This window comes from Pithys albifrons, chromosome 3 (genome assembly GCF_047495875.1).
Source record: "Pithys albifrons albifrons isolate INPA30051 chromosome 3, PitAlb_v1, whole genome shotgun sequence".
Classification (NCBI taxonomy): Eukaryota; Metazoa; Chordata; class Aves; order Passeriformes; family Thamnophilidae; genus Pithys; species Pithys albifrons.
The window spans coordinates 7,679,916-7,701,332 of NC_092460.1; the positions used below are offsets into that span (position 1 = coordinate 7,679,916).

General features: G+C 40.2%; 1 protein-coding gene across 2 annotated transcripts in view; it reads right to left on the reverse strand.

The window, feature by feature from the left end:
• The window catches only part of ATXN7 (ataxin 7), an 88,138-nt gene that overhangs the window by 56,264 nt on the left and 10,457 nt on the right, over positions 1 to 21,417 (reverse strand). Inside the window, exons 2-4 of one of the 2 annotated variants that reach the window (XM_071550322.1) lie at positions 13,198 to 13,290; positions 5,221 to 5,475; positions 4,746 to 4,814 (exon numbers count right to left, since the gene is read on the reverse strand). In XM_071550322.1, coding sequence (XP_071406423.1) covers positions 4,746 to 4,814; positions 5,221 to 5,464 — 313 coding nt within the window. In that variant the 5' untranslated portion in view covers positions 5,465 to 5,475; positions 13,198 to 13,290. Of the gene's footprint in view, positions 1 to 4,745; positions 4,815 to 5,220; positions 5,476 to 5,614; positions 5,850 to 13,197; positions 13,291 to 21,417 lie in introns of those variants that run through there. The other variant, XM_071550323.1, reaches the window with a different exon arrangement.

Genomic DNA, 21,417 nt, shown 5'->3' on the forward strand with positions numbered 1-21,417 from the left:
CAATTCACTCAGCCTGTGATAAAGGAATTGCCTCCTCTGCACCTCCCCTCACGCCCAGCTCATCCCAGACAGCTCAGTTACATACAGAGAGCAACCACAAACTCCTTGGGATTCTCAGAAGCACAAACAGAACAAATCACTGGCAGCCTGTATGGATGCTCTAAGGATGGCAAAGACCTCTTTTTAGCCAACATTCAACTATCTTGATCAATTGTCATCAATCAAATTCAGCTCAAGACCCAAGATACAAATGTTCTGTCCTTCTATACTTGGTTGCCAGTTAACTCAGCCATGGTGACAGTACCATAAAGTGTCTGCAACAGCAGCACCAAAGGATGTCACATGCAAAAATCAAACTAAGAAAAAGGAGCTCTGTGTGTAACTAAAAAATGAGATGCTTAAGTAAAGACATCCCATGGTTTCAGCACACACTGAATAAGCTCTTAAAACCAAGCACTCAAACAATTTTAAAGTGTCTAACCAAATCCCTCTTCTGCACCCCATGCTTTTATTTTCCCACCTGAGTTGTTATAGTTTCCTTTTTTATAATTTTTGTAATTTTAAATATTTAAAAATTATTTTATGAGTCAATACAAGAATCAGACTTTTATCCCAACCACTTCAAAAGGGTTGTACAGATTAATAAATAATACTGCAAGTAGTAATGATGATGGACACGGGTTCTTTGTCTCTCCAATGCAGACTTGGGGGGTGGGGGTGGTTTGGGCAGGGAGTTTGCATGGTTTTATTTTATTTAAAACAACACACATGATAACTGGTAGCAACTGGAAATTTCCTGTGGGAAGAGTCAGAGTTTCTTGTGGGGTGAGGGAATGTGGGTCCTCAGCCCCAGTAAACAACTTTAGGTCTCACTGTTTCTATCCAGAGCCTCTCTACTCTTCCACAGAGCAAAACGAGCCAAACTGTTGTCAAATTTTGTAAGAAGCAAAAGTTCACTCTGTTGAAGCCTGTCAAAGTTACTACGCATGAACTCTACACTGAAACACACAGTTCTATTTAGAGTTCCTCTTCACAACAATGGGCTAGAAAAAAATTTTTGAAGCAAACTAAATTCATCACAAGTTAGCCAGAATTTCCTGAAAAATTGTTTCAAGCAGTGACTGCAAAGTTTGATACTAAGAATCAGTTCTTTTCAAACCAGATATTACAGCCACATCAACTCCCCTTCAAGATCTGCTGCATCTCCAAGATCAACTGAGTGTATGAAAACATTTTGGCTGCATCCGACAGGACACACTCCCAGTCACACAAAGATGCACTTTGGTGAAGCTGCTTTTTAAAATATAAGGAAAATGCACAAAGATGACTGGATTATTTGCCTTGCTGTTTTAAAATGCATTTACAGATTATAAGGCAACATGCTATCCTTGCTTCATCACAAGCTGTGTGGCAGGGGAATCACACCTCTAGCTGGTTCACAAGCACTAATTAATTAAGTGACTGTAGGAGCCAAAAGACTGTCATGTCAATTACATATGAAAATAACTAATAAGCACAATTGATTCTAACATGCTCTTACATTGATAGGATTGTTCAGCACAAGAAGATTTCAGTGTACAAAATCAAAGTAAATTTTAAAGGTTACTTAAAAGTAAAATCTCCCCATGATGATAGACATACTTTTCCCATTTCCACCTTCTGGGCATTTTCCATACCAAGAGTAAGTCAAATCCACTGGGCCCATACCTTATTCCTGCAGCTCTGATTTCTACATCAAAGCTCAGTGTGGACTGTTACTGTCTCAAAAAACAACATGTAGGAAAGTATCCAGCGAGTTTCTCACTTTGATGAAGTTCTTGTGAGGATCCCAGCAGGAAAGATTGCATATTATGGATTAGAAGAACAGAAAGCTTAGAAGAGCAGTGAGAGATAAAAAGGGACCTAAGTATAAGACATAACATTGGGAGTTTGGAAGCCCAAATTCAAATTCTAGTTCTTACTTAGACGTGAGCTTGGTTAAGAAAGGGAGGGTTAGATGCGGAAAAAAGTGTTTGAGACTATGAACTAAATTTAGTTTCCTGATCCCTGCATGGAACTAGCGAGCATCACTGACAGGTATTAAGGACTCATCAGGCTTCACAACCACAAGCATGCTGAGAGAGGAGCTGCCTGATCAGCAAATAGGAAATGCCAGTGACAAAGGTGTGTCTGAAAACTGCCTCCCCCTCCCTTGCTTGCAAATGTTGCCCAGGAATTACACAGTTATGTCCTTTATCCCTTTAACACAGTAACAGGCATAATTCTTTCCCTTTAAAGTATAACAAAAGGAGAACCTGGCAATGTTAAGTCCCTTCTTTAACACAGTGTTACAACAAGTGAAACCCTCACTCTTCATTCAGGAGACTCAGACTCTACAGTCTGCGAGGCTGAAATCCACCTCCTGCCACCAGGCAGACTGAGGATGAGCCCATTCCCACTCACCAGAAGATGCAAAGAAACAGCATGTGGGAAAAGAACAGCTACCACCAATATCCCAGTGGGGACACAGACCAGTGGGAGCCTGACAGTTGTTAAATAGAGAAAATGGTTCTTGGGTTTGAACCCAATTCTAATATGTGGGCTGTAAAGTTGTGTTCCTTCCTTCGTTCCCTCTCCAGGCCATGAATATTTAATTCTTTTATGCAAACTTGAAGAGTTGCAATGCAAGGTTAGATTAGCCTAAATAACCTTGAAATCCTTTTGTGATGTTGGGCCTCCCAAGTGAACTCCCAATCTGTAGAGAAGTAACTTTCACAGAGAAGAAATTGTGTTGTAAGTCATATTTAAATACTGTGTGGTACCCTGACAAAAATCTTGAGGTTAGAGTAGGTTTGACAAATTTATACTTTTGGTTCACCTTTCTGTGTTAAGAACTAAGGTTTAGACAGTCCAATAAATGTTTGTTCCTCAGTTTTGAATACAAAATTCTTCCTGGGAAAGGGAATCAGTTATGAGCATTTTCAAAGTTTTATTTGATAACACAACACATACATACGCTGGCATGTTTCACTGCTCCCCTAGCTCCTTAAATTAAGTTAATTTAAATTTAATTAATACCACTGCAGTTTTATTTTGCAGTAGGCCGAGCTCCCTAGAGACCAGTTAAAGGTACACACCAAGTCAGCATCTCATTCATATGTCATAAAGCAACCAAAATAAATAGACTTCTGGAAGCCTGACAGAGCTACTACGTATCACTTAAATTCTCAATTCTCAAAGTGTTTTATGAACATCCTTCAACTCACAACCCTACAAAATCATTCACATGGTTGGAGTCAGTGCGGGAAAAGCTGTGTCTCTGATCAGTCTATGCAAAAACAGTTTCATGATCTTTCTCCAGAGGGAAAAGAAATAAGATAGATTATTCTTTACCCTGCCAGCTAATCGTTAAAATCTGGAAACCTTAATGCTTGCATTTTAACAGGTAGAAATAACAGCAAATGTTTGAAAATCCTTATTAGTAAAATCTTTACTAGGATAATGTGTATGCTTATTGTTGTAGATGCTGTTTTAGCACTTGAATGATTTGCCTGTTCAGAAAAATAAATTACATATCCAGCACAACTGTGAGATTGGAACTTGGCAGTGAAGTAATAAAGTGTTTTTTTCAAGTGCCTAAGAACTTACAAATACACTCAGAAGATGACAAAATGACACAGGTGAATCTGAATGCCACAGCACAGCTGCCTATTGCATCTTTCTTCCCAGTCAGTGACCAGTGAGACTCATCCTAGAAATCCAAATTTTAGCAACACTGGGAATTCTACACAAAATATCCATTTTGATTCAGCCTCAATATGGATCACTGCCTCCCAATCTTACTAGCCCACGCCACCTTGCTTTAGGTTTCATTTGCTGTTTGTAGCTCGCAAGTCTGTAAGTGCTGATTCAGATAATTTTCTAAGGTCCCTGGCACGTCCTGCCTCCTGTGATTGTAAACCATGTTTACAAACTCAGTCTTCCATTTCTAACAGCATCAAACAACTGACTCTGGTGTAACTGTTCTAGCGTTGAAAGCAGCTGGGCCTGTTCTCTGGCACACATTTCAGACAGTCCAAGGCAACCAAGTACCAACAATATTAAGTCAGTTTTAAAACCTTCCCCTGCTATAAAATAATTGTTAGGCTGGAAAAACAAACACACAAAAATTAACATCACAAAACAGACTCACTGCGTTGTTTTTCTCCACTGCCTGTTAGAAAGTAACCAATAAACTACAGCTTTCATTCATCATCTGCTTACAACTCCAAGTTGTTACTCTTGCAACAAACTAGGCCTTAATGGGCTTTTGCTAATCACAGGTGAAAGGTCACTCTCATCTAGCAGCGCACCAAGCAATAAACATAACACACTGACATGACAGAGTAAGGGGATTGATATTCAAATGCTGACATGGATTATACCAAGAATCAAAAGATTTTAACACAAGAGAAGATATTATTAATAAGTGCTGGTCACACAGTTTCCTTAGGACTATTTATAGCCTTATACATATATGTATAAAAATATATATATATAAATATAGTAAAGACAATAAGTAAGTTATGCCCTAACTTGTAGTTTTGAGATTATGTATTAATGTAATAACAATGCTAATAACACCAGTCACTGACAGGCCACAATCCCAGATTCAAAGGAATAGGACCAGAGTTTTCTTTCTCTTTCCCATGCAGGTCCCTCCTGCAAATAGTTATGAGCAGGAAAACTTCTCTGTACACGTTTCTTCAAGAATGAATCGCACTCACCTTCTCGGCAAAGTCGCATTGCTTCTCGGTTTCTTCCATATTCCTTGAAACTTTCTTCTAATGCTGTTCCTAAAACCAAAAAAGCCACAATATCTCAATTCGCGCTAAAGTTGGGGGTCAGGGCTACGCCGCCCCCGTTGCTGCCCGTGTTCTGTCCCGTCCCGCGGTGGGCACAGCCCGGCAGCGAACAGGGCTCGGCAGCGCCCGGGCTGTCAGCGCCGGGGATGCCTCACCTGCGGCGGAGCCGAATCCAGGGCAGGAGGTGCCGGCTCCGGGACCGGATCCGACCTGCCCGCACCGTGCCCCGGATTACAGGAACTGGGGCAGGCGCTGCCGCTCCGGGGCCGCGCAACGGGCAACGACCGCCGGGGCGGGGGACCCGACCCAGCCCGCCCGCCGGGCCCGGCACCCGCCGCGCCGTCCCGGGGCACGGACCCCGCGGGGCGACGGGGACGGGGCGCGGGCGGCCACTCACCGTCGTTCCCATGAAGTTTAGCAGCATCGACCCAGTGGCTCCAGGGCTGCCCCAGCATCGCCTCGGGGCTGGGCAGGGACCTGCGCTCCCCGACGGCCGCCATTGCCGCTGCGGTGGCGGCAGGGCCGGCGCCGCTCCCGCCTCCTCCGCCTCCTCCCTCGCCGTGGCGGGGCCGCCGCTGCCGCTGCCTGGCGGGGCCGCCGCGCTGCTCCCTCCTGACGTCACCCGCGGCCCGCGCCGACATTCTTTCCGCTGCTACAATGTAACGAGAAAAGTCAGCGGCCGCTTAAGGTGGCGCCGCGCTTTCTTAAGGCGGCGCCGCGGCGCTGTCAGCGCGCCCCGCTCCGCTCTCGCCTGCCTGCCCCGCCAGCAGCCTGCGGCCCTGCCGACTCACCTCTGCGGCGGCCCGGGGGGCAGCGCCCGGCTGCCCATTATTGTGCGGGGAGCGCTGCCTTCCTCTTCACCGTGTAGGTGAGGCGCGCTGGGGTTTGCGCTAACAAAGCGGCGGAAGGGAGCCGGGGGTAGGGCTACGCCGCCTGCCAGGCGAGCCCCAGCTCCATGGGCCGCCTTGCTCCCTGCGCACCGCGGCCCCGCGACCCTATAAAAACAACGGCCGCATCACAACCCCGCCTGGCACCCGCTGCCCCGGGAAGGGGGCGGACCCGGGAGCGACGCGGCGGGCGGGACCGGGATGGACGCCCCGCCCCTCCTCGCCGGTCCACCTTAAACCCGGCGCCTCCTTAAAGGCAGCGGCGAGCAGGAAACTGGCTCGGGGCGGGCGCGTTCCCCCTCCCGCCGTTCCCTTCCCTCCATCCCTCCCCTCCCTCCTTTCCCTCCCTCTCCTCCTCGCCCCGGGGAGACCGCCTGGCCCCGGGCGAAGAGGGGGACACTGAGCAAGTTTCCTGCTCACTGCTGCCCTCGTTATATCCGTAACCTGTCTCCCGGGGGAGGGTCTTGTCATTGTTATTCCACATTTCTTCTTAAACAGCTTTTTTTTTTCCCCCTAAACTTCGGGATGAAGTTGAGCGACGATTAAATGATGCTGTCGTGCCTGACAACTTAGTAACAAAGTTGAAGCGTTGCAAAATCAAGTTGTTTCATTAAACAAAATCTGGGTTTGGAATTCATTTTTACAGGATTTTCTCTCCACTAACGTGCTCAAGTACCAATGCCAAACTCTCAAGCCACGATCTGCAAAGATTTCTGGCCATGCTTGATGCCAGTGTCACTAAACTATCCTCGAAGAGCAGCTAAAAACATGTAAACCTGATGTGCTGCCTCCTCTATAGGTACTCAGTCCACGTGTGAGCTTGAGAGCAGGACTGGCACCATCAGTGGAAGTGCACACAGATCTCATATGTGTATTCGCAAAACCAGACATCAAAAATTAGAACTGTAAATATATTTGTTTAAAATAAACAGTCCCAGTCCTGCAGAGGATATGCAAGCTTAGCTAATTTTAATTTTCTATTTTCATTTAAAGTGTGGGACTATACAAGCTAGAGCTGTTTCTTTCCAAATTTATGCATATAAAAGATCTATAAATTCAAGCTCATCACACCATAGTCATATGGGATGGGATAGGTTGTAATTATAAGAACAGTTTCAGTGTTCCACCCAACTGATAATTTATGTGACACTCTGAATGTATCTCATAAAACTGCACATCTAATACAGAACAGCTAATGTGATTTTTCTCTCCTCTTGATCACTGCAAGTTTAACTTAACTCCTTAATAAAAGGCCAACACCATAAAATTTAGATAAAGAGAGCAAATGTGACTTCTATTGCAGACATTTGTAGCAGGATTAATTATCAAAGGCCATCAGCTTCTCAAGCTGGGTCCTGATCTTTCAGACAGTAACACTGGCTCTTTGCTGCACTGTAGCTTCCCAAAACTCTTCATCTTAGTCTGAGCATGAGTAAAAGTGTTCATGGTACCAGAGTTTAAAGATAATTGCTGAATGGAAGGCATTATTGTTTGGTTAATTATCAAATGGTATACTTTATAATTTAGAAAACTGCTTATTATTAAAGCTAAAACCATCTCTGGAAGAAAAATGTCTGTCAGGTACTGAACAATTTCTGAACAGAACCTCAGCTTTTTTCTGTGATGTAGAAGCCAAATAGGAAAAAATATCTATGACTTATTTCTTTTAAATTTAGTTTTTCAAGTGCTTCAGAAATGGAGTCTAAGATAACAACCATAGCTGGATTCAGACTCCAGCTATAGGATAAAATATGGTCTATATTCTCTGTGTCAAATATTCTCGTTTGTATTACAAACTTCATTCATGCAGCTCCTTTGTCCTGGAGAAAGTCATCAGAAAGCTGCTCCAGCTCCAGTTTGAAAAAGAATCCCTGATATGTCCAAGTGTCCATCAAATTCATAAAGGCTTTTTCTATTATTTTTTTACAAAAAACATAAAGCAAATATAGTGATGAGTGACCAGAGCCATAGAACACCATCCCTTACCCTTTACCACTGACAGTTGACCAGGGCATATCAATTTAATGTTCATACATCACATAATTCTTTTAATATTCCCAATGTATGTATGTCCAATCATGCAAAAGTAAAATGGCTTAATTTATCAAAATTACATTGATTAGCTAATTACTTCAACAAACCAGTAGATTATCAACTTTTCAGTTTCTAAAGTTGACACTCATCAGGTTACTTAGAAGTGCCTCTTGATTCAGAAGTGCCAGCCATGCAGGTAAAGCTCATGCCACAGCTATTTCATACAGCTTTGATTACCCCCTTTCTGGCTCTTCTCTGTTTTTTCAATCTGGTTCTTGCATTTTTTTCCCTCCCTCATTCACAGCTTTTCTTTTTTCCCCATATATTCCCACTCAAGATCTAATTCTGCAGTCTGGGCCTCAGGCTGTCCTTTAGTAAACCTTCCACTACTGAAATATTTCCTCACTGTGCCGTGAGTACATCAGTATTCCAGCAGAGGGAGGGAAGTGGCAGCAGAAGGATCAGTTCATCAGTTCAGTGCACAAGACCAATTAGTCAGAGAGCAGGAATAGGGGCAGATGAAAAACTAATTTTACAAGCATTGGAAGTGGCAAGAACTTTCTTTTCCCACAAACTCACTAGTCTGAATATGTGTTTGGGTTCTCTCAAGCACACAAGTTCAATTTTCTGAAATTGTTTCCATAATGCTACACATGCATGCTTTGATTATTTTAGGCTAAAATAGGTAAAACACTGAAAGTCCACCACATTATAAGGAGAATAGAATTGAAAACACATGTACAAGCTGTAGACTTTAACATAGCTGAGTGTTACAAAACTGAGACATCCAGTTAGGAATGTAGTCATCCAAAACTGCCTTGGCAGTCAGCAGAGACCCAGGGATACTTCTGGGATCAGTTTGGTCCCTTCTGGTGCACAACACTTAGTGAAGAAACCTTCTCTTCCCACTCACCATGTAAGTAGTCAAAGATGTCCATGCACATAAATTAGTCACCTAATTTATTAGGCTTCTAGAATTAAGTAGGGTGAATCTGGTCAGGAGCAGGGGGAATACTTGAGTGTGGAAAGCACTGCCTCAAAGCCAATGCTTCTCTTTAAGAGAACAAAAAGGAGTCCAGAAATGCCACCTGTTCTAAGGACTCAGCTAAGGAAGCAAAATAGCCCAAGCAGTAAAACTGGGACTAAGACAATGTGTGAAAAACCATAAGACTGCTCATATCTGTGAATGAGAACAGGTATTCGGAGAACAGGGAGAAAACATAAGGAGGAGTTAAGCTGAGAAAGTCAGGAAGATAAAATATGAGGCAGGAAAACAGCAGAAAACAGTGGATGATGTAGATAAAACAGCCAAATAATGATGTAAAAACAGCATAAACAAACAAGCTGTATAACACAGCCTGCAAAAGGAAAGAGACAAAAATAGGAAACAAAACACAGAAAAAGAAAACCCACAGTTTTAAAGCTCACTAAATAGTTGTAACAACATATTAAACACGATTGGTGCCACTATGGATAAATATATGCCTACAAACAGCAGGCAACTGCTGGAAACTGCAGCGGATGGTTATTTTGTGGCATGACACTACAGGCATTTTTCCACCTGTACCAGCAGGTTTCACTCTTTTGCCAGGTGGCCCAGGAAAGCCGTTCAAACAGGGAACACCTACTGCAGCTGCTCAGTTAGAATCTGTGTGACAGCCTCCATACAGGACCTGAGATATGACAACACTTAACTGGACTGAAAAAGGAAGTATTAATCTGCAGCCCAACTCCTTTAAGAGCAGAAGCACAATGATGAGATTCACTGATGATTTTCCACAATGAAAGTGAAAGGATGTGAGAATTGAAGTGCAAAGGGAAGACAGGAAGAACCCACAAGGATGTCACTTTATCAGTACTCAGAAGAAAGGAAATGGTGAATTTGCAAAGTCTGTCAAGGGAAAGCTCTGAGGGACATTATGGCATAAAGGAAATCAAGTAAGTTAATTCTAGCCAAAAGGTATGAAATTATCAAGAAGGGCTTTGAAACTAAGAAGAAACATTGTTACTGAAGACTTGTTGGTAGATGAGTTCAGGATGAAGTTACAACTCAAGCAGCTGATATGATGAAGTCCTGACCCTCCCATCATCTCCTGCTGACAGTGGTGGAAAAGGGAGCACATTCTGTGCATTTTAAAATATCTCCAGCATGAGAAGTGTAAGAATATAATTGGACAAGTGTGGAAGCAAGAGATAAAAAGTTCATATAGATCAGAATATCCAGATGAAGATAGAACAACTCAGCCACAACAAACAGAGCATTTAATTTAAGACCCACTATGAAAAAATATTCATACGTCAACAAAAACACATTATGGTGACCTGGAGTTCAGTGAAATGGAGCAAATTCTCCCTTTATAATTAAAAACATAATTAATCCTGCAAAATACTAATCATAAGCAGCACATAACAAAACATCATATAAGAAACCATGCCAGTTTATTATCCTTTTTCCCACAGATCCTGAGAAGAGGTTGATGTGTGTAATTTTATTTATGAGTAACACTTCAAAGGGGGAGCTGAAGATGCTCAGAAGTGCTGGGCTACTTTAACTGCTAGAATATGACATTACTGTGGGTACCTACTATCAACCACTTGTACCAGGGAAGAGAACAATATTGCTAAGATTAGAAGGCTAACTTGAAGTATCCTTTTCTGAGGAGGAAGAAGGGGGGAATGGAGGCTTACAAGTGTAAGTAAATCTGCAAAGAATTCAGCATTAGGATGAGAATGCACTACATGCTCCTGTACTTTTATCCAAACATCACAGTAACACTTTTACACACAAATTATAAGCTAATATTATTGCCATGCATTAATAAAATACACAGTATCTATCAAAACATTGCAACCACTTCCTTCTTTTCTTAACTATCAAATATGTCTTAAAGATGAGTCAAATTTCTGCAAGAATTGATGACACAGTGATCTAAAGCAGAAAAAGCAACACAGGAGCACAGATCATTGCCCTGTTTCGATGTCTCCAGAAACTGTCAATTCTTGGAAGAGAAATTTGCAGAAAAACCTTCAATAGTGACACAAAGTTTCCAAGTGTTAAAAGTAAATAGGTAAAACTACACAAAATACTTCCTGTTAGTGATTTGGAAATCAAAGTAATGTTTATTAATTTTACATAAGGTATTGAAATCACCTTTTGAATTTGAAAATGTTAAAACAATTTCAGCAACCCAATTATGCAGATGAATTATTTTAATCAGAGGAATCAGAAATAGCTCTGACCTTTTAAATTCTTATTTATACACAGAGAATATGATATTACAACTTAGAATTATTAAAATACACAGCTATTCATGCCAACTGTAACAAAACATTAGTGCTGAGTTTCCGTTTACTGAAATCAAGGCACAATTTGGGGGACAATTTGGTACTAATGATCTTCTGGTGGGATCCAACTACCACACAAGGCTTCATAACCCTGCCTGGTTTCTCACCACTGTGTCTACTCCAAGACTCTCGGTCCAAGCACAGCCCACAGGATTCAAGCTCCTGACACCACAACAATGCCACACTATGATGTGAAGCTGCCCGAGGTCCCACACCCTCAAAAGTCTGACATGCTGATTAACCTCAAACCAAGGATCCTGAGAACCCTGGCACAAATAAATTGAAATTTATACCGTTCTCCTTATGCTTGACTGCTGCATGCTGCTGCTTTGCTGGTGATACCTGCACTGACCACATGCTTAGCAAGTTAACAACAAAATAACACACAAGCTGGACATGGGCAAGTCTGTAGATGACACAAAAACCAGGAAGACACAAGTAGATAAACCCAAAGGGTCATTATGTACAGAGACTGTGACAGGCTGGAAGACTGACCTGTTTCAAGAGACACATTAAAAAACTGGACAGGGTCCAGCAGAGAGCCAACAAAATGATTAAAGGTTGGAAAACTTTGTGAAAAAATGAGAAGGAATTGGGTTTGCTCAGCCTAAAGAAGAGAAGGTTCGGGTGAGATGTAACCACAGTCTTCCAATAAGTAAAAGATAATTATAGAGAAAATGGAGCTACTCTTTTCACAAGGAACACAGTGACAGGGCAAGAGGCAACAGGCACAAGTTGCTTCAGAAGTTCTGTGTGGATGCAAGAAAAAAATATTTATTGTGAGAACAATTAAATATTGGAACAGGCTGTTCAGAGAAATGGTGAACTTTTCCTTGCTGAAAATACTTAGGGCTTGGCTTGAGCAGGCCTCAGATAACCCACCTGCAGCAGAAGGCTGGACCAGATGATGTCCAGAGGATTCTTCCAGTCTAGACTTTCTCATGATGATATCAAAACCTTATATATGTTGTGGCCCTATTTAGTGATGAGGAGCAAGGAAGGAGACAAGAACAAAGCCAATTTTTGCTGAACTCTGGGTTCACTAAGATAGCCACTTCTCAGGGGCTGGAAAACCCAGGGAAGCATTTTGTAATTAAAATTTCAGGTATTACAGCTTCCAGTGTTACATATTGCAAGAGCCAGGCTATAACAAACATTCCTCACTATTCTTGAGCCCGGGCTAACTCTGCCACTTAAATAAGTTCTGCAGATCAACTCCATGCTAACTGTAATGGTCCTTTCTGCTGCAATCTATTTTTAAATATATTAAAAGATGAAGTGCACAGCAAATACTGGCCAGGCTGTAACAGTCTGGATTCTTCATGCCTGTGCATAAGGGTGAAGTCTTTTCTTTCATGGTGTTAAGCAAAAATATGCAAAATTATGAAATGCATGTGATGATAAAGAATAGAGATAAATGTAAGGAAAATAGAGAAAGAAACGGATATTGTTTCAATGAATTAGCAATACCTGATAAAATAATCTGCACTAGCAGCCTTTTAGACAAAATTTCAACTTATTATCATAATTTTCTCTTTTTTCTAAGATTCTGCCATGAACACCAGTCATGGAGAACAATCCCACTGTGTTAGGCAACTGAACTCTTCACCTCAGTTTCCAATTCTACTTTCTGAACTTGTAAGATAACAGGACTGATGCAGCTGGTAGCCTATCAGACTTCAAATGCTTGAACACACCATGGAAACATGGAAATAGACAACAATAATTATTGATAAAATGAAGGTTCCTTTTTCTAAAATATAAAAAATAAATAAAACATGTTGATTCTATGATATTCCATCTGCCACAACTTACTTGTACAAACCAATTCACTTAATTGATTGAAAGATATAATCCATCTTAGCTTTATCGTTTTAAGTTTGCTGTTGCATGCATTGAACTCTCTTTAGTTTTACTGTAAGGTCACTTTATTTCCCACTGAAACATACATTAAACATCTGCATTTTAAAAAAGTCTCCTCTCTGCATCTGGTAACACTTCAGACTTGCTTTGCAACCCTGTTAATATCCTGTTCTCCACGCTTCTCACATCTAAAGTATGAGAATCTTATGCTTAAGGAAAATATTCGGGTAAGCACGTCACAGTACCTTGAAAGTTTGGTGAATCGCTGGGTGGACTTATCAATTGATCTTCATCTGTTCAGATTTTGGAAGCTTTTCCTAACTTGTACCTGATTAATTCTGAAAGAAAAAGAGTACAGCATTAAGACATTTGAAATCTTAACTCTGTCTCTTAACTATAATTGTAACTATTTAAAAATGAATATAAAGCATTTTACTAATTTTATAAATACATTTGGATTTCAAATTGAAAGGTAAGCAGGGAGCTGTTATGGTCTCTTCTGTACAGAGCAGCTCTTTAAATGGCAGCCTGACATTACCAGAAAGGTATGCATTGGATGAAACCTCAATCTTAGCCCAGTTACTGCACTTACATCGACTGTTACTAACTGGATTCCCAAGCAGACGTGTCTGTATCACAAGCAGGACACACAACAGGACTGGATTTCCTACAGAGGACTTTTCTAGAACACAGCACAACTCCAGCACAGGGGCTCTCAGGACACAGCCATGGACATTTTTACCACTGTGCCACAGAGCATGGGTAGCTAAAAACGATCCCTCACGTAATCATCATCAGTGACTGTCACTGTATCACTGATGAGGAACTGCACAAAAATCGGAGACGAGTATACATTGAGGCCTTTCCACAAAAGGAACTTTTACTATCTCAAGCTCAGGTTTTTTAAGATCCTTTCATTCAATGCTTATAAACTTGTTGCCTACATAAACCAAACTTAAGACTGGTTTGCTTTGGTTTAGCATAAATCAGTGCCTAACTGGTTAAAGCTAAACCAAAGCCTTGCTGAAATTTAAAAAAAAAAAATCAACCATTCTTGTGCACAGGCTGTATTTAAGATCAATTAATTGATTTTTCTAAGTGCTTTGAAATTAAACTGGTGGTTTTTTTCATCACTAAAAAGCATGAAGATACATATAAATAAGCCAGCCTAGGGCTGGGACCAGATGACACTTCAGTTCTCCAAAGGACTAAAGTCCAGACAAGAGGAATGCAGTCCAAGAGGGCATCCAAGCCATCCCATGGGCTGTGGGGCTCTGCCCCAGGGGAAGGTGCAGAATGATGCTTTTCCCAGCTTCTGCTCCCCTGGGAAGCTGATTGCAAACCTAGTTCATGTCTTCAAAGTCTTCTTTATGCACTGAGGACTTTTTTTCCTTTTCCTTTAAACTGCAGCTTAGCAGCTGACAGTACCTTGACTGAGATCACCTAGAGATGTATTTACTGAGATTGACTCTGCTTAGTGATATACTTGATCCTAGAGAAACACATCCTAGCTTAAATATTTTCTAGTCACTTTATAAAACCCAAATTTTTCATGTCCATGGGCAAGACTTGAGAGCAAGTCCAGTATTATTTTTCTTTGTCCTCTGCTTTGTGCTTAACAAAAGTGACCATTAGCGAATTTCTAGACTAGTAGAAGTCTCAGAAAACCCTCTATTTCTTGGTTACACATACAAATCTCACTGAGTAATACAGTATAAAACTTTCTCTTCAGTTCTTACTGCTGCTGACTGGAAAAATGCAACACAGTGTTTGTCAAAAATCCTTTTTCCTTTGTTAGTTTTGGACAGGAGACTCCAAATGCACTCGGATTAACCCCTTCCCAGAAGATCATTTCATGTTTAACCTTAAAGTCCCCATCCCTTCAGGCCTAGGACCTCCCTGCAGTGGAAGTAATTCACTCCTCCACCTCTACCCCAGCTTCTTTATGGGGATATGGGAGCTCTGAATGCAAAACACTATTTCTTTTATCCTGATGTGTTATTTGTTACATAAAATGAAAATTCTGCCACTTCATGCAAATATGAAAATAAAAACTATAAAACAAAAGACATCTCCAAAGGCATAAAAATGCAGGAACAGGGTGACAAGTGTTAAGTACAAGAAATGGACCCGACAAGGGTGAAGGAAAGATCAGCAAAAATTTTATTTCTATATATGAGAGATAAGAGCATACTATCTAATCACCTGTGAATTTTGCTGTAGGGACGACATCTGCAGCCGAGTTTAAGGAAGTTAAAAAATAAGTTTCAAAATAATAAAGTGACAGCTTAACGACCCTTTAAAGAGAACTCTTTCTCTGGATAATGGGTGGCAAAGAACAGGAATGAATCTTGTTGAGAATTTACAGCAGGTCAATTACAACCACAACTGTCAGCAGAGAGTAATCCAAGGAAGCGATGGGATGATTGAGAACCAGCCAGGAGGAGCTCTCTCTCCAAAAGGCACACTTGGTACCTTGGAAAAGGCAGATCTGGTTGAAAGGTGGAAAGATGACAAAAACAGCTAAAGCAGCAATCCAAGAAAATGGAAAAAGGCCTGCATTTCCAAAGCAGTGAAGCATTATGCCACTCTCCTTGCCTGACTGTCAAAGACACTTGGTGGCAATTTCTATTTAATGCTTTGAGAAGTTACTGATAAGCAAGACAGGAAACCACAGCCTCAGTCTTTCTATCAACACAGAAGGATACAATACAGGCACAGTTACACTGACTAATGCGTATTATCCACTTAGGGGGAAACATATTTGCAATTGTAATTGCAAACCAACTCATCAAAATAAAGGAAACGTAAATGTACATCATAGAACATCCCTAACTTCTGAAAGTTATCCAAACTCCACTAACTCTGTTTCTTTTCATCTTTGGTAATACGTACCAAAGAATGTGCCTACATTTTGGAATGTTTTCTCCCCCTTTGTTATTTACTAAATATCCAAAATTGAGATCAAATGCAAAGGCTACATTAATATAAACAGAGATTTGGACATCACTGGGTTTCATTTAGGCATTTTATAAGTATGGGGATAACTTCATGAGGTCTTATTCTGACCCTGGGAAAAGTGGGTGCAGGAGGGGTGTGTTGAGGGAACAGGACAGGGCAGCAGCAGCTCAGGGGCTGTTACACCAGCTGGGAACTCAGGGGTAAATCAGAGCAGTTCTCATGTTAATCTCCCCTGTGCTGGAGACTGACCGGGACCACCAACTATAGAATGTCAGCGGGTCAAAGATGGTATCACAACCACCAATTGCATAATTGGCCCTCCCAGTCCCTCCAGGAGACACAATTCTTTACTTCTTCACAGAATGAAAAGTAACTACCAGCTACATGATCAAACAGAGATTAGATACCAAACTTCTGTAAACACCAATTACAAAATTGCGGCTTCTCAAGATTTCATATATTTCTTATGTATACCAATAGGAAGCATTTATCAGAATTAAGCAAATATTTACTACTATTTGTGCGAACACAAATGAAACAAAATATTCAGTTCAAAATAAAACAATGATACAAGTTCTTCTGAAACTATTTCAAACAAGCATAAGTATCTTCACAGATAATGAGAAGGGTTGAACTTATGTAACTAATAACTTAGTTACTACATACCTGGTATCTTAATCAATGGAGAAGCAACAACACTTTTTGGATAATTCTAAATAAACTGATGAAAATTGCAATAGAATTATGCACAGCAATGTGCACTTAAGAGGTCTTAACTTTGACTACTATAATTTTCCTTTGTCTAATAACAACAGGAAAAGATCAGCTTTCATTATCTTTCTGAACAAATCATGCCATCACTAATATTTTTCATCTTCCAGCCATTTCTCTTTTAACTTAGAAGTGTTCTTTAGCAGCAAGATGAACAGTCATAAGAAACAGTTTAAGTACAATCACACAAATCTTAGAACAGAAAGGTAAAAAACATACCTGGTTTCAGAAATAATGAAAGATTTTCTATAAGCAAGTACCTTGTCTTATATTTCAAAACACCTACATCTTGCAGTAGGATTTATACCACTGTTTGAAAGTTCAATCCATAAAACATGTTAGTTTACTGCAGCAAACTAAGATAAATAAGGACAGTTGAAACTATCTTTCTACATTTCTTTTAAAATGGTATTTATATACATCTGTAGAGAAGGAAAAGATATGTTCTGCATTTAATGCCACAGGAATACTTCATACCGGTTACAACTTGTATTACATCAGAAATACAAACAATAAAAGCCTGGTAGTAAACAGTAAGATATTGGACATCAGCATTTTCCATTTTTAAAATAAATAAAATTCTGATTAGATCATTTACAATGGTGCATGAGGTAAAACAGTAACATAAAAAAATATACAAATGTATAATATAAACAGTTTTCAAGAGAGAAAGGCACAGCTAATCAAGACAATCGAGAGTACATGATTAATATGATTTGCAAAATTTATTACTGAGCTTCTCTGTTAAAGGTAATATTATTCAAACTACACTGTCACAGTTATTGCAGATTAAGGATTTCAAATTAGCTCCTCGTGTATATCATTATTTTGAGTGGCTGCATTTTATCTGTCTAATTTTAAATTACTGCAGGCAGATGAAAGTCATCCTAAAATCTGACTCATAATTCAGGTACCATAGCACTAACCTTCACAGAGATGCTGGTTCTTACACAGGTACACCACTATTCTCAATGTAAACAAAGGACACTGGCAGGCACCCCAGGCTAAGGATGTCAGCATTTTTCAAACACCTTTCTGACTGTTCCATTTTGTGGTGATGCAATATGACCTACATTTTCAACGGCCACAGAGAGACAGAGATAGAAAGGGAGGAGATAGAGAAAAGACAGACAGACCTTTGCTGTCCTTATCCTCCACCAACTACAGCTTTAACTGTCCCTCATGGGGATGGTAATGGGCAAGAAAAAAGCAGAATAACCTTATCGTACATTCTGAATGAGAAGCTAAAGACAGGCTTGCATAAGAAAGAGCAAAATTTTTTTCCTTCACTCCTGTGAACAAGTACATAGTGACACCCTCAACAGGAAAGAACAGTAGAATCAATAATTTTATAATCAGTTGCCAGAACAAATCTGTCTGCAATAGGGATGCTTATTTTACCACTGCGTATTTCCTCTTATGCTCTTACCACTTCAATTCTCCGTATTCCCTTCAGATTTCAAAATGAAATACAAAATAATCCATATCATTATCATCATTTTTGCAGACAGAGAAATTGAGGAAGGAGGAGTGATTTGCCCACAGTTACACACCAGGCCCAAGGCAGGCTTGGGAACAGAAAGCATCACTCTTCATTATCTTTGTCCTGTGCAATCTATTAGGGACTGTGATACCTGTCATCCTAATATATAATCTTGACATAATACCAGAATTATCTCTATCTTGTATTTCTTGCACATGAACTTCATACAGAAATCTGCACTAAATTACTGCTAACTCTCACAAAGCTTTCCCTCACAAACAATGGTCCAAACTGGCTCTGGAAATGCACTTGACTGTGAATTATACAACTCGGCTCTAGAAATGTCAATTCTATTTTTCATTATAAACATGTAAAAATATAGACCTAATTAAAGCTTTGGTTGGATTGGGGTTTTTTCATTCTTCTGCAACTGAAGCACCTTTCCTTTCAAAAATCAGTATTCTTCCATTTTCCACAACTAAAACTAGCATATTAAGAAATTCAAAGCTTGTTGCTAGGATTGTATTAAGCAAAAACAAAGATCTTGTGATTTTCAGTTACTCCTCTTCAGTGCAAAAAATGTCCTGCAAAATATCTGCAAAGCACTAAAAAGGATCAGCGTTCCTTTACTAATGCTAGTAGTTAATACAGTATCCAAAATAACAGTAAATAATTTCCTTATCATTAAAACTGAAGGCCAAACCATAACCTTACATATACCTTTGTAAATCCAGAAATACTCCAGCACTTTCCAAAGAGTTTCTTAGGATTTGCATATGGGTAAACAAGACTGTAATTTGGCACTGTGTTTGAAACCAGAGACAAATAACATGTATAGATTAATCCTGGGTTTGAACTGTATTTATGATAACAATAGCTTTCTTATCAAGCAGCGTTCACCCCATGAAGTGCAATCAGCCCTGCACAGCAAGAGGTTGAGAAGCTGCTGCTCATTTGCTTGAGTGCTGCTGCCTTTTCTAACTGCAACTTTACCTCAAACTGTTCCATAGTGAGGAGTTAGGGAGGCAACAGCAGCTACACCAAGAAAGGGAGAGAAAAAACGAGAAGAGGCAGAGTGGAGAATCAAGAGACAAACTGATAACATGTATGAGAGAAGGGAATTACCCATAAAATGATGGAAAGGAGTTTGGAAATCAGAAAGCATTGATATTGCAAAGCGAGGATGGGAAGGCAGGAGGGTGGTGGAAAACACAAGGTCTTAAGCAAAAAGAGAACAGTTTCCTCTTCAACACTTGCCCATCAGACTATGGGGAAATCCCCAAACAATTAAATGAAATTACAATCACACATATCTCCACTCCTATTATCCTTGACAGAATCTTGGTCAATCTATTTTACTCCTTGAAACTGAATTTAGTGGGAAACTGGTATTTCTTCCATTATAAACAAATTTATTTCTGTTAATCCAGGACAGGAGTTGTGCTGATATAAAAGAAATCTCTTCAGTATTGTCAGCATTACTAAAGCTCTCCTTTGTGAATGTTTCACTGCACCATTTTCTCCTTTCTTTTTTCTTCTTTTTTTTTTCTTTCTTCTGTTGCGGTTCAGAAGGGAAAGAAGCTGAGGTGACACTTTTAGTGCTGTCCAACATCATAAAAATTCCAGCTGAAGAAGCCAATCACTGCAGAGACTTGCAGGGTCCAACTCAGCATCCACCCCAGAACGACTCTGACTCTTCGCTTTGCCTACCAGTGACTGCCATCTAGAGACAGAGCCCATCGCCTCCCGTGGAACAGGTGGGAACAAGGACAGAGATGTTACAGCAAGGAAGGAAATGTCAATCCCTGGCAAAAAACCCCCAAGAAGCCACATTCTAGAAACAACTAGCTTAAAAGATTAAATTATTTAGGTTTCTCTTCTCAACATGGAATGTTACGAGCCCATGACTAATGAGCATTTGGCCCATGACTCCTTGCTTGTCTCTGAAAACTGCAATTTTGTTACACAAGCTAAGTTGTATGTGTGGGGAAAATATATGGCAAACAGCACTACACTGTTCTTCATGTAAATCCTGTGTTGTGGGGTTTTTTTTGCCAAGAAATATGCTGGCCCATGCTAAGAAACTGAATACAGAATCTCAGCAGCAGCAGAGGATGCAACAGTGACATTTCAAAGACTACCTTTGTTCAAATGCTGACAAGGCTTTAACATTCATGACATTAGAGATACTAATGAAATGAAAATGTCTTTATAAAACCTTAATATTTTCTTTTTAAGAAATAAATTCACACTGACTCAAATATACCAGTGTCTTAAATGTCTACAAAAGCCCACCTGAGCCAACACCTCTTCTCACACTCTGTAAATTTGACACATATTTATATATTGTATTAACTCATAGCTGCTTATTATGCTATACAAAAATCTTTATCTTTTTCTAACTGTTACTTATGTAGCTATTAATAAAGCACCTAATTCTCAAGCATTAATCAACCAACTGCTAGATACTCTTTAGCTGAAAAAAAGAAAGGATTTTTTTGTTATCATTTACCTGGAGAATGTAATAATTTGAATTTTAAAATATTCCCAGTAGCAGTTACCTTCTCTGCAAACTATAAGCAGATATAAAGCCACAGCTGTGTAGGTGAGTGTTAGCATACTCTTTAGCTATTAAAATAATTTATTAACTATGATTAATGATGGGTTGTGAAGAAATCAGTTCTCGTTTCCTCACTCTTCTGCTCATGGACAAGGAGACTGGTAATGAAGCATTATAAAAACACAAGATCTGTTGCTGCATTAGATACACAACCTCCAGGTCCCACAGAATCCACCCTCTTGCCGTCAGTCCTACTAAGAAATTAATTTTTCCTAAGGGGATACACACTCACAGATAAAATGAAATTAAGTGGGATTACAGAATTCCCTGTCAGACATGGCTACCTACGAATGGAGTGAATGCCAGGCTGGAGTTACTGACATCAACAGTTTCCTCCTCGTGCAGGGATGCAGCCAGCTGGAACAATTGCTCATTCTGATCTACACTCAGGGCATGTTTTTCCCCACAAGGAACTTCACGAATCTCCGTGGTTTTTCCAAGCAGAATAACAATTCTGTAACTGGCCTGGATGCAACATTACAGCAGAGAATATTTAAACAGAGGGATGACAGGGACTCAGCACAGCATTGTCCTACAGGATGACATGCAAGAAGCACTCCTCAAAAAACCCAACATTTTCTTGAAAACTACCACAGTCTTTCTTACAGATATAACAAATTCCAGCTGAAA